Source organism: Macrobrachium nipponense, chromosome 1, assembly GCF_015104395.2.
Source record: "Macrobrachium nipponense isolate FS-2020 chromosome 1, ASM1510439v2, whole genome shotgun sequence".
In the NCBI taxonomy this organism is placed as follows: domain Eukaryota; kingdom Metazoa; phylum Arthropoda; class Malacostraca; order Decapoda; family Palaemonidae; genus Macrobrachium; species Macrobrachium nipponense.
In genome coordinates, this window is record NC_087200.1 from 65,209,674 (window position 1) to 65,225,037 (window position 15,364).

General features: G+C 44.0%; 1 protein-coding gene across 2 annotated transcripts in view; it reads right to left on the reverse strand.

Annotated features, from left to right (window-relative positions):
• Positions 1-15,364, reverse strand: part of LOC135219371 (uncharacterized) — a 217,926-nt gene that overhangs the window by 77,110 nt on the left and 125,452 nt on the right. For both annotated transcript variants that reach the window (XM_064256087.1, XM_064256086.1), the window contains exon 8: positions 7,546-7,669. In XM_064256087.1, the coding sequence (XP_064112157.1) occupies positions 7,546-7,669 (124 nt within the window). The remainder of the gene's footprint in view (positions 1-7,545; positions 7,670-15,364) is intronic.

Genomic DNA, 15,364 nt, shown 5'->3' on the forward strand with positions numbered 1-15,364 from the left:
CATGATCCACCAGTCCCCAAAATCTCAAATGGTTCACAAAGCCTTCCTTCAGCAAAAGAACTCTTAGTGGAGGATTAGACAGAGGAATTTGAAGGTTTTTTGGCAGAGGATAGGTAGAGGAAATTCCATCCAAAATATTTTTTAAAGGAAATGACTATCGTACAGTACACTTGCATCCAATGGTAGCAGTGTTTACAAGTGGGAGTTTTCACCATCCTGTTTGTAATTTTAAACCTTTTCAAGTTATTAAAACCTTTTTAATGTTTTATTGATCCATAAGAACAATTTCATATTAGAAAAATTTACATTATAGTACATAGAAAGTATTGAAAATGGGCAGTATAAAAAAGTTTGACTGGTAAGTTGCCGTTTGCCTCGGCCCTAATGGAATTGTTCCCATAAGGTGTGTATTGAAATCTGCGATTTTCCAGTTCTGCGAGGCCGTGGATCAACCAAATTCTTGCATAATTGGGGCCTGTACTGTACTTATATGAAGAAAAAAAAAAAAAAAAAAAAAAAAAAAAAAAGTAGAATCTATGCTAGCAAAAAGCACCTTTAAATATTCTCTTAAACTGACAAATTTTCTAAGACAATTTGTATTTTTCATAGCTACAAACTTGAGGTCTTAACAAAAGGACAATTTCTAGCGCCTAGCTGGATCCGGTTAAAAAGCAGATGAAAGCAAGGAATCTTGTGATATCTGGCAACGTATGCGTAGATCGGGTGAAGAGTGGTCAAACAACGCTCATCTACACCAGTCTTTCCCAATTCAGGATGACTTAACAAATAGAGGGGCGGCTAGAGGTGGGCAGTATAAAGTTAATACCTCAGGTTTGTAGCTATGATAAATACAAACTGTCTTAGAAATTTGTCATTTGTTCATACACGAACAAACCCTCAGTCTTAACAATAGGATAGACTCATACTTGGAGGGAGGTATAAGACATCCTAGACCGGCTGGGGGCCTACCCGCCAGTCCAGCTCTCAAAAGAAATAGTTCTTAGAGAGGGACTGAAGCCCGTTGAGACGCTAGTAACCATGACACTAGGGTTTGTAGTACTCCCGACTCCTTGCCCAGGAGCGGAGCCTATGCTACTAAATAGGGGTTAAGATATTGAATACTGCACAACCACATTACCAGTATGACTACCTCACTCACCTGTATCAGACCAGTCCATCAAATGACGTGTCTATTCCTTAAACCGCCCGAAGGAAGAAGGAAAGGTATAAGAGAAAGAAGACCAGCCAACTCACTCATTCTCTCATCCACACAATCATCTTAGGTAAGATAAAAAGGGTAACTATGAGTTACACAACCTGCTGGGCAGCCACCACAGGACCCAGGGAAAACATGTCCATAGATCTGTGGGCAACACCCTTAAGATAGAAGGAGGTGAACGTGGACTGGCGTAACCAAGTGCCAGCGCTCAGCACTTCTTTTTGAAAACCAGAGAGGGACCAATACCCCTAACGTCATGTGCTCTAGCCTGCACAGACGTGGTGATGGAATCATCAAGAGTCAAGTATGCCTGTCTGATGGCTTCCCGTATCCAAAAAGAGATAGTATTCTTAGACACCTCTTTCTTTGTACGGCCTGTACCAACAAAAAGTCTGCGGCAGCCTGGTCTAAGGTACTGAGTCCTTCTAAGATAGCAATGTAGGGCCCGGACAGGGCACAACAAAAACTCTTGAGCATCACCACCCACAAAGTCAGTAAGTGATGGAATGGAAAATGAAGCAAACCTGTCATCATGCACCGAGGGATTTTGGGTCTTGGCCACAAACTCCGGAACAAATTCGAAGAACACTGACTTCCAACCCCTGGTGTGCTTCACCTCATAACTCAGACCGTGGAGCTCTCCTACCCTCTTGGAAGATGCCAAAGACAAAAGGAAAATTGCCTTGAGCGTCAGGTTCCTGTCAGATGAGCGACGCAACGGGTCATATGGACTCTTAGTTAAGCTCTTAAGCACCAAGGAAACATCCCACATTGGAGGCTTGAGCTCTCTAGGAGAACTTGACTGCTCAAACCCCTTAACTAGCAGGGAAAGTTCCCAGGAAGAGATGTCGATACCCTTCAGGCGTAACACCAAACTCAGCGCCGCCCTGTAGCTTCTAATAGCAGAAACGGACAAATGTTTTTTGTCTCTGAGGAAGGTTAAAAAGTCTGCTATTCGCTGAATAGAGGTCGCGAGAGGAGAAAAGCCTTGTTTACGACACCAATCACAGTAGATAGCCCATTTGCCTTGTTAAACTGCGAAGGTTGACTGCCTAAGACTGCTGGACATGTGCCCAGCTGATTTCTGAGAAAAGCCTCTCTCTCGGAGGAGATACTTGATTTGATAGCCTCACACCGTGAAGCGACAGGGATTCTACTGACTGGTGGAACCTTTCTGCATGTGGCTGACACAGGAGATGCCGCCAAGGGGGAATCTCCCTCGGAATCTCTGACAACAACGACAGCAGATCTGGAAACCATTCCGCCTGAGGCCACAGAAGGGCTACCATAGTCATTCTGAGACCCTGTGAACTCATCAGCCTGTTCAGAACCTGACGGATCAAACAAAACGGAGGGAAGGCATACACCTCCAGGTTGTCCCAGGGATGTTGGAATGCATCTTCTGCCAATCCTAAGGGATCTGGAACCACTGAACAGAACACCTCCAGCTTCCTGTTGTAGCGTGTCGCGAAAAGGTCCAGCATGGGTCTCCCCCAAATCTGGAAAAGCTTGTCTGCCACCACTTGATGAAGGGACCACTCCATGCCTAGGATCTGATCCCGGCGACTGAGTTTGTCTGCAACCACGTTCCGTTTCCCTGGGATATACCTGGCTGAGAGCTCTACCAAATTGCTGATTGCCCACAGGTGAAGCCCGACGGTCAAAGCATGAAGTTGCTGAGAAACCAGGCCTCCCTGTTTGTTCACATAAGCTACCACCGTGGTGTTGTCCGACATGAGAACGACAGAGTGACCCTCTACCATCCTCTGAAACTCCTTCGAACCCAGGAAAGCTGCCTTCAACTCCAAGACGTTGATATGCTGCTGCTTGTCCTCCAAACCCCAAACGCCTGAAGCGATAAGGCCGCCTAAGTGCGCGCCCCAACCTGCGAGGGAGGCGTCCGAGAACAGAAGGAAGTCCGCCCTTCAACAGATTCTGGTCGTCCAACCACCAACAAAGGTCTTCTCTCCCTTTCAAAGACAGTGGAACCATAAACAGGGGAGAGTCCCCCGCCGGAGACCAGAATTCCCCAGTCTCCATTGCAGAGACCAAAGATGAAGACGCCCATGAGGGACCAGCTTCTCCAGGGAAGATAGCACTCCCAGAAGAACCTGCCACTGATGAGCTGAGTGATGCGATTTTGACAGGAAGTTGCGCGCTACAGCCCGCAACTTCTCCAGTCTCTGATCCGACGGGGAAACTCTCGCCACTGTCGTATTGATGACCATGCCCAGGTAGAGAATCCTTTGAGTGGGTACGAGGTTCGACTTTTCCTGGTTGACTAATATGCCCAGGTCCAGACAGAACCGAAGTAGACGATAGCTTCTCCCTGGATACTGCCAAGACCACCCAATCATTGAGGTACCTCAGCAAACGGATCCCCTGAGCATGGGCCCAACTTGACACGAGAGAGAAGACCCTTGTGAACACTTGAGGGGCTGTCGTCAGCCCGAAGCACAAGACTTTGAACTTGAAGATCTTGTCTGCCAGAGAGAAGCGAAGGAACTTCCTGGACGTGGGATGAAAAAGGATTTGGAAGTATGCGTCCCTCAAGTCTATCAACAGCAAGAAGTTGCCTTCCCTCACGGCTGCCAACACCGAGCGCGGGGTCTCCATCTTGAGCCGTGTCTTCCTGATGAAGCGGTTCAAGGTGGATAAGTCGATCACAGGCCTTCATCCTCCCGACGCCTTGGGCACCAAGAAGATGTGACTGTAAAACCCTGGGGACGGACGCACTACTTCCTCTATTGCATCCTTGTCCAGCATTTTCTGCACTTCCTCCCGAAGAGCCAAGAACTTCAGAGAATCTGGAGGATACGTCTTCCTGAGCTATGGCTTGTGCGACAGGAGGAGAGAAGTAGAATGGCAACAGGTATCCCACCCGAAGGACATCTACCACCCACTTCTCCGCCCCGTAACTCTGCCACTTGGCCCAATGGCCAGCCAGGCACCCCCCCACCCATGGCGCAGGAGAGGGAGAGGCGCCCAACCTACCGACGGCTCCCTTGACCTCTGCCCCTGGGGCCACTTCTTGGTTTAAAGGAACGAGAGTGAAAGGGGCGTTGATCTTGAGACTTGGGCTGTGTCGAACGGGAAGGCCCTGCCAAACTCAAGGTCCTCAATGGCCTACCAGGCGACGATCTCCTCAACTGCTGCTGGACCGGGGGAGGAGGAGGGGCCGGACGTCTCTGAGGGCGGGACTCTGACTTAGACACGGCTTGGTGCACCAGTCGGTCCTTGGTGTCAGCCCGGCGTCAGTCTATCGCATTTTCGAGTTCTGTCCGTGGAAACAAGAATTGCGATTCCAACAGATCACCGTTCCAAGGCCAGCAAAGACTCGGTGTTGAGCGACCTCTCCATCTTAGACAAAGCCGCGTCCCTCCTAACCAGAAGAAGATTAGCCCATAAAGTGGCACTGAGGTGAGCCAAATAAGAAAACGCCTTGCCCCCGGACTGCAATAGACTGGCAAGCGAGGCGGCACTCACCAACCCTTCAGGGGACCTGTCAGAAGCTATCTTGGTAATCACCACAGACCAGAGGTCCAGTCAAGAAACCATCTGCAACATGGAGGCCGCCGTAGATTCCAAAGCTAAGGCATCTTGCGGAGACAAGGACGGAGCCACTGACCTCACCTGTTCCAAAGTCAAACCCGGCTTCAGGCGAATGACGTCTGGGTTAAGGTGGTGTGACAACAAAAACGCAGAGCTCATAGCATAGTACTTCCTATGTCTTGTGAGAGGCAGGGGTAGTAGTTTGGTAGAGCCTCTAGAGCGAAGTGAACCGTCCTGTCAGAAACAGAGGTGTTAACCTTCTGCAAGACCGACTGAACGTGCCCTGACAACGGCAGCTGGAGAGATGATTTGGGGTCCTGAGTAGCTCCCACCAAGGCTTCCAAGCAAGAAGGAGTGTAAGATGACCAAGCCTGAGTCCTACTTTCCAAATTGTTGAACCCACGAATGAGATCAACAACTTCCGAAAAGGAAGACAGAAACTCCTGCGTGTCTCCTTCCTCCTGCTCTGGCACCTGTGACCAATGACGAGAAGGATGTGTAAGCTCTTCTAACACACCTTCACCAAAATTCACAGGAGGGTTAGCAGCCAAACAGTTCTAAACCCCTACTAACCAATCTGGGCTGGGTCCAAGCGTCAGCCTCTGAGACGGACCCACTGTAACACTAGGCACATCACTTACCTCAACAGGTGACTCCAGAAGTCCATGAATGGTCACGGGCGTGGCGCCCGTACGTAGGTGAGATGGGGGGGGGAAACTCAAGCACTCGAGACTGACGGAGAATCCCTTATAGTCAAATTCTTGGAAGCACCAGTTAGAGAGGCAATCAAACACTTGGGCTGCACCAACTCCGTGCTCACTACCTTCGACGTCTTGACAGGTGCCTTCAGATCTTTATGGTGACGAATAGGCCTTGGAGAAGAAGGAGTACTAACATCACGTGCACGGGCAAGGGAGGTTGCAACATGCTCGCGATGTGCAAGGACGGAGGGGGGGGTGGGTGGTTGCACGTTCGAGATTTGGCGGCAAAGCAACCCCTGCAGAACACACACCACTAACACTGCCCGAAACCACAGCACTCTCGAGAACACGTCCGCGTTGTTCCTCCCTTGACGGCGATGGAAGGGCAAAGTCCTTAGCCTTCCAACGTTTAATACGCCAGCGAGGTGTAGAGGGGGAAGAGGGAGAGGAAGACAGTGCTAGCTTCTTATGTGCACTTTTCTCGGAAGGCGGGGACGAAGCAACGCGTTTCCTACCAGTCCTCCCAACCGATAAGGCAGCCAACTTCACATCCAATACAGAGTCCAGCCTCTGAAGCCCTGCCTGGTATATGACCTCAGACTGATGTGCCAAAGAAGGCTCCGAAGACACGGAAGGGAGACGTTGCGAACTGGGTGGCAGTGATGACGTCGCGGTTAAGCGAGGCGGATCAGAGGAGGTGACTGGGAGATACGTCATCGATGAGAGTGATGTCACAAGCGGTGGAGACGTCACGGCTTCCCCTCTGCGCGAGGGGGAAAGAGACGCCACTGGCAGAGGAATACACAAAGATGGACCCCGTGACGTCATCAACGGGGTTGACGCCGCAGCGTCACTCCGATACAAAGTGGCGGCAGACACTGGCGGAGCAATACAAGATGACCGACTGCTCCTACCCGCAAAGACGAGGCCGGGAGGAGGGGGGATGGCCTGGCTGGACCAGGAAGGGGGGTGCGAGCTTCCACAAAATGCGCTAGCAACCCCTCCAAAGACGGGGTACCCCCTAGCCCAAGCGTCTTCCAAATCGCTGCCATTTTGGACGCCTCCGACTCTGGAAGAGAAGAGAATAATGAAAAAGCCTCACCCTTCTCGGGAACTGAAAAAGCTCCTGAGGAAGAGGGGGCTACATTACAAAAAATACCCTGGCGGCCTCACGATACTTCCATTGACGAATCAATGGAAGAAAAGGAAGGAGATGCAGGGACAACGCTACTATGGGGGTTGACTACTGCGGAAGATGAAACATCGGGAATAGGAGCAAAGCCCTCCCAAGGAGGAAGAGTGGAGACTCTCCGATGTTCCCTTTTACCATAAAACTTCCTCCACTGCTCCTTAGGCCATGACCGGCATTCCGTACAAGGATTCATAATCGCACAAAAATTCGAACGACACCTACTGCATGTGATGTGAGGGTCTGTCTTTGTTGGAGCCAAAAAACGAGAACACGGAAACCCAGGAACTACGGGGCACATACGCTGACGCCGAGAAGGAGCAGAAGCCATAATATCAGGTAAAAAGACACACACACACTAAGAGGAACGAAACGGGCAATGAACCGGGAAAAGGCCAAGAGAGGAAAACACAACTCTCGCCCAGGCGGTTAAGAATAAGACTGGCGTAGATGAGCGGTTTTGATCACTCTTCACCCGATCTACGCATGCGTTGCCAGATATCACAAGATTCCTAGCTTTCATCTGCTTTTTAACCGGATCCAGCTAGGCGTTAGAAATTATCCTATTGTTAAGACCGAGGGTTTGTTCGTATATGAACAATGAACTGGCTATATTTCATAACAGCTATGACTTCCTAGAGGGAGAAGTTCACATGAATGGGAAAAACTTAATTTTGAAAAAAGGTTTTGACTGAAAATTTACAAAAACTGCTTCAGATATTCAATTTTTGTGAAACTACCTAGAAGTTTTTAAAGTACATATTGGTAAAATGACATCACTTGCTGCATGAAGAGAGCAGCAAGACTACTGGGGTACTAGAGTATTGCAAACAAAAATGCTAAACAATAAACAAAATTAAAATGAAAAATACAAAAAACTTTACCTGGCCTGGATTGGGAGTGGGTTGCTTGCACGACCTTCAAGATGCTCCGAAGTGCAAAGGTTGAATACTGCACTAAACTCAAGAGATTCAACTTTCCATCAGTGTATAAACCTTGAAGACCAACCTGGAAAATTAAACCCATTACCACAAGTCTATTCTTAATTGGACAATATGACTAAAAGTTAAAACCATGGCTGAAATACTACCAAAAACTATAAACAGAAATTACAGAGTATACCTATAACAAAACATGCACAATCATAGGCCAATGTGTTTCCAAATGGTGAGCTGCAAAAACTCCAATGCTTTTTCTTTATTGTTTTTAAATATAAAATACGGTACCTTTGATGAGAGCTATGCACCTAGGTACAGTCATTACTACAATAGTGAAGGTAATTTGACTGATAGAAGACAAGTTCAGAAGGTTATTATCCTTCATCCAAGGATTCTGGCAAAGTACCAGTTCTCCAGCCAAGTTATGGTAATTCTTGATCAGGAGCTTCATGTCACTTCAGGTTATAGTGGTTACAACTGAAAACTGCACTGCAAAAATGATTACTCAGTCCTAGCTTTTGGAATATTTTCTTTAGAAGCAGCACCCCAGTCCAGTGGGAGTCCCACTAGCTCCATCCATCCCAGAAACTAAGTTTACAGATTTGTCAACTTAAGGCTGGGAATACACCAACAGGACCATCAAACAACAGGATTCGATGGACACTGTAGGACATGGAGGTACATAAACTTCCTTAAGCTTAAAGACTGTAGCTCAAGTTTTCCATGCATTCATTCAGTTCCTGGGCAGAGGGGCAGTACATATGTGAAATGAGCATCAATTCAACAACAGTGGTATACAGTATCTGCAATATCAGTGCAGCAATTAAACAGACCCCTTATGGTGACTGGAAGTCAAAGTCTTTGTGGAAGTGGAAGGAAAAAATGACAGTTGATGGTCTCAGTATGGTAAACATGTAGCTATAGATACCATTAGAGTGGTCTAAGAACCTAATTGGAATCTACAAGGCACTTTGTTATAATATCTAAATGTAATGAAACTGAAGCACAAGGTACTACTAGCATACTCAGCAGTCCAGCTAGTCTAAGTAAATTGAAGGATGGTTATAGTGACCAACCTTGAAATCTACAAACTTTCCTGTTTCACTTCATCTGACAAGTTCTAGAGAAGCTCTGTGGCTTTGGCAACACAAAGGTATCACCAACAGCTCCCTTTTGGCAGCAGCAAGAGTAGTTTTCCCATCTTTATCCAAGATGGAAGACAATTCCTGGAGCCTCCCAGACAGGAGAAAAATCCTCCAGACTCCACAGCAATTTAACCACCTTCGTTTTCACAGTTTGAATTATCAACATTACATACAGAGATAGAGGAATTAAAGAATGCAGCTGCAGCCATCACCAAAGCCTGCAGATGATTAATTATCAATCTCTATGATTGGATAGTGAAAAGAGCATTGACCTGGTAAAACACACTTTAAAATCAATTGATGCTTTTCTGCTGTTTTTGTTGAAATAAAATGGCTGCTGTTTTTGTAGAAAGAAAATGGCTGTATACAGTAGATCAACACTTTCACAATTTTTTGCAGTTTGTGGGCCTAACACAGGTTCTTTTAATGGGACTGAAGCTCATCAAGCATTTTGTACCTCTGGTAGATTGGGTTTGTAAACAGGTTTGTGAGGAATTCTAATATTCAATTATTTAACTTTTTTTATAATTTATCTTTTTTATATTTTTTCTTTTATTTTCTTGTTATAGGTGTGCAACTTCTCCCCCTCTTATGGATAAAGACAGTATAAAGATGCCAGAGTAGAGTTTGTGGTAAAGTTGTAATCATGATCAGAGTAACAAGTGTGATTGGCTATTATAGTGTACCATAGATTATTTGAACACTGTTAATGTGGTGCAGGACAAAACCTCGTTTTTTTTATACTTTGGTGAAGACAGGTGAACTTAGTCAATTATTGCTTTTGAAATTGGCCCAATAGCCTTTAAAGTGACTGTAATTTGAAGCTGTGCCTAGTGCGCAAGCATTGTTAAGAGAAATGTTGTATCAAAATATGACAAGACGGATAGAAGTGTAAATGAAACAGAGTTGGATATTACCTATTTGCCGGCACACAAGACGCACCCCTATTTACAAGGATATTTTGTGGAAAAAACTACTTTAGCACGTTTCATCATACATCTATTGAATGATATTTTAAAGTGATTTTGTAGGAAAAAATGTATAATTCTCTGCATGAAATACAATACTGTCAGAGTAAACTGGAATAAAGTATGGACTTGGTATGAAATTTACCACAATAAAAAATAGGCAGTGCTCTGATTTTGTTTACAGCCACTTATTGTAAATGGCTGACAGGCTAACTGCTGAAGTATCATAAGCAATTTTTTGTTAAGTTTGTCATAACAGACTGATAACTTGGCTTGTTTTCAATATTTTATTACCAGTAGCACAATTTACTCTAACAATTAGATTTGTTTTTCATTGTTTTATTCTTAGCAACAATTTTTGTGCCTACCCAGTATGCTTGCTGTAGAAAAGGCTAGCTGAGCCTACTGCGCTTGGTTTCCCATCCATAATACAGCTGCATTGGATGCAGAGCAGTTTTTTTTTTTAAATACATTTAACAATAAAAAAGTGTGTCTAATACACCGGTAAATAGTATGGTATTTTCAATTTTGACAAGGCTTATGCAAACCAAATCCAGTTATAAAGGAAAAGTTGATTGTATGTTCGTAGATCTAATTGACAATGAGTTGATGAACGTACTGAAGTCCCTGGTGTTATAGGGCGAATTGATATTGAGTTGAGTGTACAGAGATTTTGTTGGATTGAAACTCTGGCAATGGTATTACTGTTGACAAAAAATGACAAATTTTAAACCAATTTGCATTTTTCATAGCTAACAAACCTGAGGTCTTAACAACAGGATGTTTTTCCAAGCAGCAGTTGGTAACCGGTTAAAACAATCTGAGATTGTAAAGCAAGGAATCTGAGAGATCTGGCAATTCCTGCGCGTATGAGGTGAAAGCTGGCCAGGACCGAGCATTCAACCTCGTGACGCCCAGTCTTTTCCCAACCCAGGAGATAAGAAAATGCAGAGAAGGGTGGATAGAGGCTGGCAGTACATGTTAAGACCTGAGGTTTGTTAGCTATGAAAAATACAAATTGATTTAAAATTTGTCATTTGTTCATATGCAGAAGAAACCTTCGGTGTTAACAATAGGAGATTTATACTTGGAGGGAGGTACAGACATCCTAAACTGGCTTGGAGTTAACCCATCTGACTACCTCCCAAGAAAAAAACTAGTTCTAAAGGAGGTGGGCCAATGCCCGTGAGAAGATAGATAAACTGATATCTAACAACTCAGCCATCTGGTTTGAAATACAATGATATATGAACAGATTCATTGCAACTAGGGAACTAAAGAAAATTCTAACTGTTCAATAACAAACCATATAACCACAGGGGCTTGCTATTACTCCTAACTCCCCCTTGCCAGAGAGGGGAGTATTTGCTACTGAACAGAGGGTTTGATTATTTCAAAATTACATAAAACAAACTAACTATCAGCATGACTACCTTACTCACCTGTATCAGATCAGTCCAGCACATGAAGTGTCTATTCCTCAACCCAGGAACAAAGAGAAAAATAGACCAGCCAACTCACTCATTCTCTCTTCCACAATCACCTTAGGTAAGATACAAAACTGCCTGGTTAAGGGTAATGGATGAGTTACACAACTTCTTGGGCAGCCATCACTGGACCAAAGGAAAACGTGTCCATAGACCTGTGGGCAACATCTCTTAGATAAAATGAGGTGAACGTGGATTGGTGCAACCAAGTACCAGCGTTCAAAATTCTATGAACAGCAAAATTTTTCTTAAATGCCAGAGAGGAACTTATACCTCTAACATCATGTGGTCTAGCCTGCACACACTCAGTGACAAAACTATCAAGAGATGAATAAGGCTGCTTGATTGCCTCACGTATCCAAAAAGAAATAGTGTACTTGGAAACTTCTTTCTTGGATCAACCCGTGCTAACAAAAAGCCTACGATGCCCAGGTCTGATATGTCGAGTCTTTTCAAGATAGCAATGTAGGGCTCTGACAGGACACAACAAGAGCTCTTGTGGGTCATTGTCCACAAAGTCATTCAAAAATGGAATGGAAAAAAAAAAAGAGGCAAATCTGTCGTCATGTACCAAGGGATTCTGAGACTTGGCCACAAATTCAGGGACATTTTGAATGTCATATACCCCAACCCCTGATATGTTTCACATCATAACTTAGGGGGGCTGGCCGGAACCCCTATATATGGTGGTATAGGGCGAAAAATGCAAAGTCATGAAAAAATTCATGGAGCTTCATAAGGCAATTGAGAATACTTATACAAAATATTTCGTCAAAATTCCTCTTACTTTCGTAGTTACAGGGTAATTAGTTAACGTAACTCAATAAGCCTAAAACATTGATCCCTACAAAAAAATGCAATATTTCTTCTATTATCGTAAATTTTGATAATTATTGTCAAAGAAATTGGGAGAAATGGCATCTGTAGACATTCCCCGAGTCGAGAAGGAGACTTCAGGCTCAGCTACCAAGTCCAGTGACTCCAGTCCTGATTTAGTGCGATCACAGACTTCAAGTAGTCTACACGTTCCATTTCACCTGTGACATTCGCCTGCTTTTACACATGTTTATGTATGTTTCGGCAAGAATTTCATCATGCCAATGAGGAAAAGACAAGGAAAACATCTCACTAATATACAGGCGAAGAAAAATCGCTCAAGTATTATTACAGAATATCATAATATATGAGTAGTTAGTGAAGAGAGAGGGGAGGGTTGCGAAGTAAGGGTTGCTTAGTAACGACCCCGTCTTGCTTGACAGCACACGTCACACTGTGCCCAAGGCTACGATCTTTGAGCAAAGAGATCTTCATTTATGATAAATAACAAAGTTTTGGTTTTTTAATACCCAAAATGGAGTATGAAATTCATAATAATCATGATTTATTAAATTGTCTTTGTAAAAAAAAGAGTACGCCTTCGAGTTTCACCTCTTGACATTCTCTTGCATTTACGTTTGTTTATCTTTGTTTCGGGCAAGAATTTCATCATGCCAAAGAGGAAAATACAAGGAAAACATCTCGCTAACATACAGAAGAAGAAAATTCGCTGTAATAAGCCGAGTTAGTGAAGGGGAGAGAGAGAATTGCGTAGGAAGGAGTGCCCCATCTTGCCTCGAGCAGTGCCCCAGGCTGCGATATATGAGCAAAGGGATCATCATTTATGATTAAAAACTTATGATAAATAAAATAGTTTTTGGTTATTAATACACAAAAAAGAAATATACATTCATAATAATCATTATTTATTAGCATTGTCTTTATAGAAATACGAAGGAAAACTTTGAACGCCCGTATCTCAAAACTATACTTATTGACCTTCAAAATCTATCTTCTCACTTAGTTTTAAAGCTATAACATTGGAATTTGGTATATAACTCAGAAAGACATTATAGAACAATCAAATAGAGCCCTTTTTTCCAATTTTTGTTTCGTATTTTTTTTATAAATTTTTTTCTCCTGATTTATAGGGTTTATTTTTTTACCATATTGAAAAATTCATATCAGGCAAAAAAATGACTTTTAGAAAAAAACTCTCCATTCAATTGGAGGTCTACATCAGGTCTATATATGGTAGTAATCCCAGGTCTTAATATTAAATATCAAGGGAGGAGATAGAATTTGAAAAATGGTTATTTTCGGGATAAATCGCCCTGGCGTCACAAAACCGAAGGTCAGAGGCGAAAATCATATGCGGTTTGGAGATGTCCCAAGTCACCTTATTAAGTGGTATGAATATCAAAGTCCTGTCCTTAAAAAAGGGCATTAGCCGGCCGGCCCCCTTAGGCCATGAAGCTCCCCCACTCTCTTCGAAGCCGAGGCCAGAAGGAAAACTGTCTTGAGCATTAAGTTTCTGTCCAATGAACTATGCAATAGCTCGAAAAGAGCTCTAGTGAAACTTCTAAGGACAAGTGAAACATCCCATGGCAGAGGCTTAAATTCCCTTGGAGAACAGGTCTGTTCGAAACCCATGAACAAGATCTCCCAGGATGAAGAGATGTCTATGCCTCTCGGATGCAACGCCAAACTCAACACTGCTCTGTAGCCCGATAGCAGAAACTGAAAGGCCTTTCTCATCCCTGAGAAAGACCTAATAATTTGCTATAAGTTGAATATTAGTTTTTAGTGGAGAGAAACCCTGTCGACAGCACCAATCGCAGTAGATTGCCCACTTCCCCTGTTAAACTGCTGTAGAGGACTTCCTGAGATATCTGGACATATGTCTTGTCGTTTCCTGAGAAAAACCTCTCGCTTTGCGGAGATACTTGATAGTCCCCATCTGTGAAGAGACGGATTCTACTGACTGGTGAAACCTTTCGATGTAAGGCTGGTAAAGAAGCCGCTGTCATGGGGGAATCTCTCTTGGAACCTCTGACAGAAGGTACAGCAGGTCCGGAAACCATTCTGCCTGTGGCCACAGGGGAACTACCAATGTAATCCTGATATTTCAAGAACTCATCTCCCTGTTCAGCACTTGACAGACCAGGCAAAATGGAGAGAAGGAATACACTCCTAGGTTGTCCCAAGGGTGCTGGAAACCATCCTCCGCCACAGCTAGAGGATCCGGGACCACTGAACAGTAAACTTCTAGTTTTCTGTTGAAGCGAGTTGCAAAGAGGTCCTACATGGGGCTCCCCCATACTTGAAAAAGCCTGTCTGCCACGACTTGATGCAGAGACCACTCCGTGACCAGGATCTGGTTTCGATGACTCAGCTTGTCGGTGACCACATTCTTCTTGCCTGGGATGTATCTGGCTGAGAGCTCCACCAAGTTGTCAATCGCTTACTGGTGTAACTCGACTGTCAATGAATGGAGCTGGCAAGACACCAGACCCCTGTTTGTTCACATAAGTGACCACCGTGGTGTTGTTGGACTTCAAAACTACCGAATGACCCTCTACCTTCTCCCGAAAATCCTTCAGACCCAGAAAAGCTGCCTTCAATTAGAAAAACCGGCTTGGAAGGAGAGCAAAGCATAAGCATCAACTCCCAAAGGCAGTTAGGAAAAGATGGGCGTCACAAGGTTGAATGCGCAGTCTCTGACCAGCTTTCACCTTGTACACACAGGTGTTTTCAGATGTCACAGATTCCTTGCTTTACAATCTGATTGTTTAACTGGTTACCTGCTGGCGCTTGGAAAATTATCCTATTGTTATGACTGGAGGTTTGTTCTGCATATGAACAAATATAGGCTACTTCTTGTTACAGTGGACTGGATCATATTATTGCTATTGATAAGCATTTTTTTCTGATTGGATTAAAGACCCTAATTTTGTAAAGGGCAAAATATATATGTGTTAATCTAGTTTGTATACATTGTTGTACTACTCTTTAAATTGATTATTGCTATTAGTAAGCATATTTTTCTTCTGATTGGATTAATGACCCTAATGTTGTAAAGGGCAAAATACAGACAGCCCCGGTTAACGACAGCGGTTCTATTCCTGGGGGCCCGATGCTAAGCAAAATTTGCCTCTAACCAAAATTCAAGTCTACAGGTGTCACAATCCACCCTAAGGTGCCACAGACATGTTACCTATGCCTTAGACAGTGTCACGGCCAGATATTTTGCCCTAATATTTAATGACTCTTTAATAAAATTGTGGAATTTCATTTATCTAATCATTTACTATGGTCTGCTGGTAGTAATACAAATTTTTAATGTCAG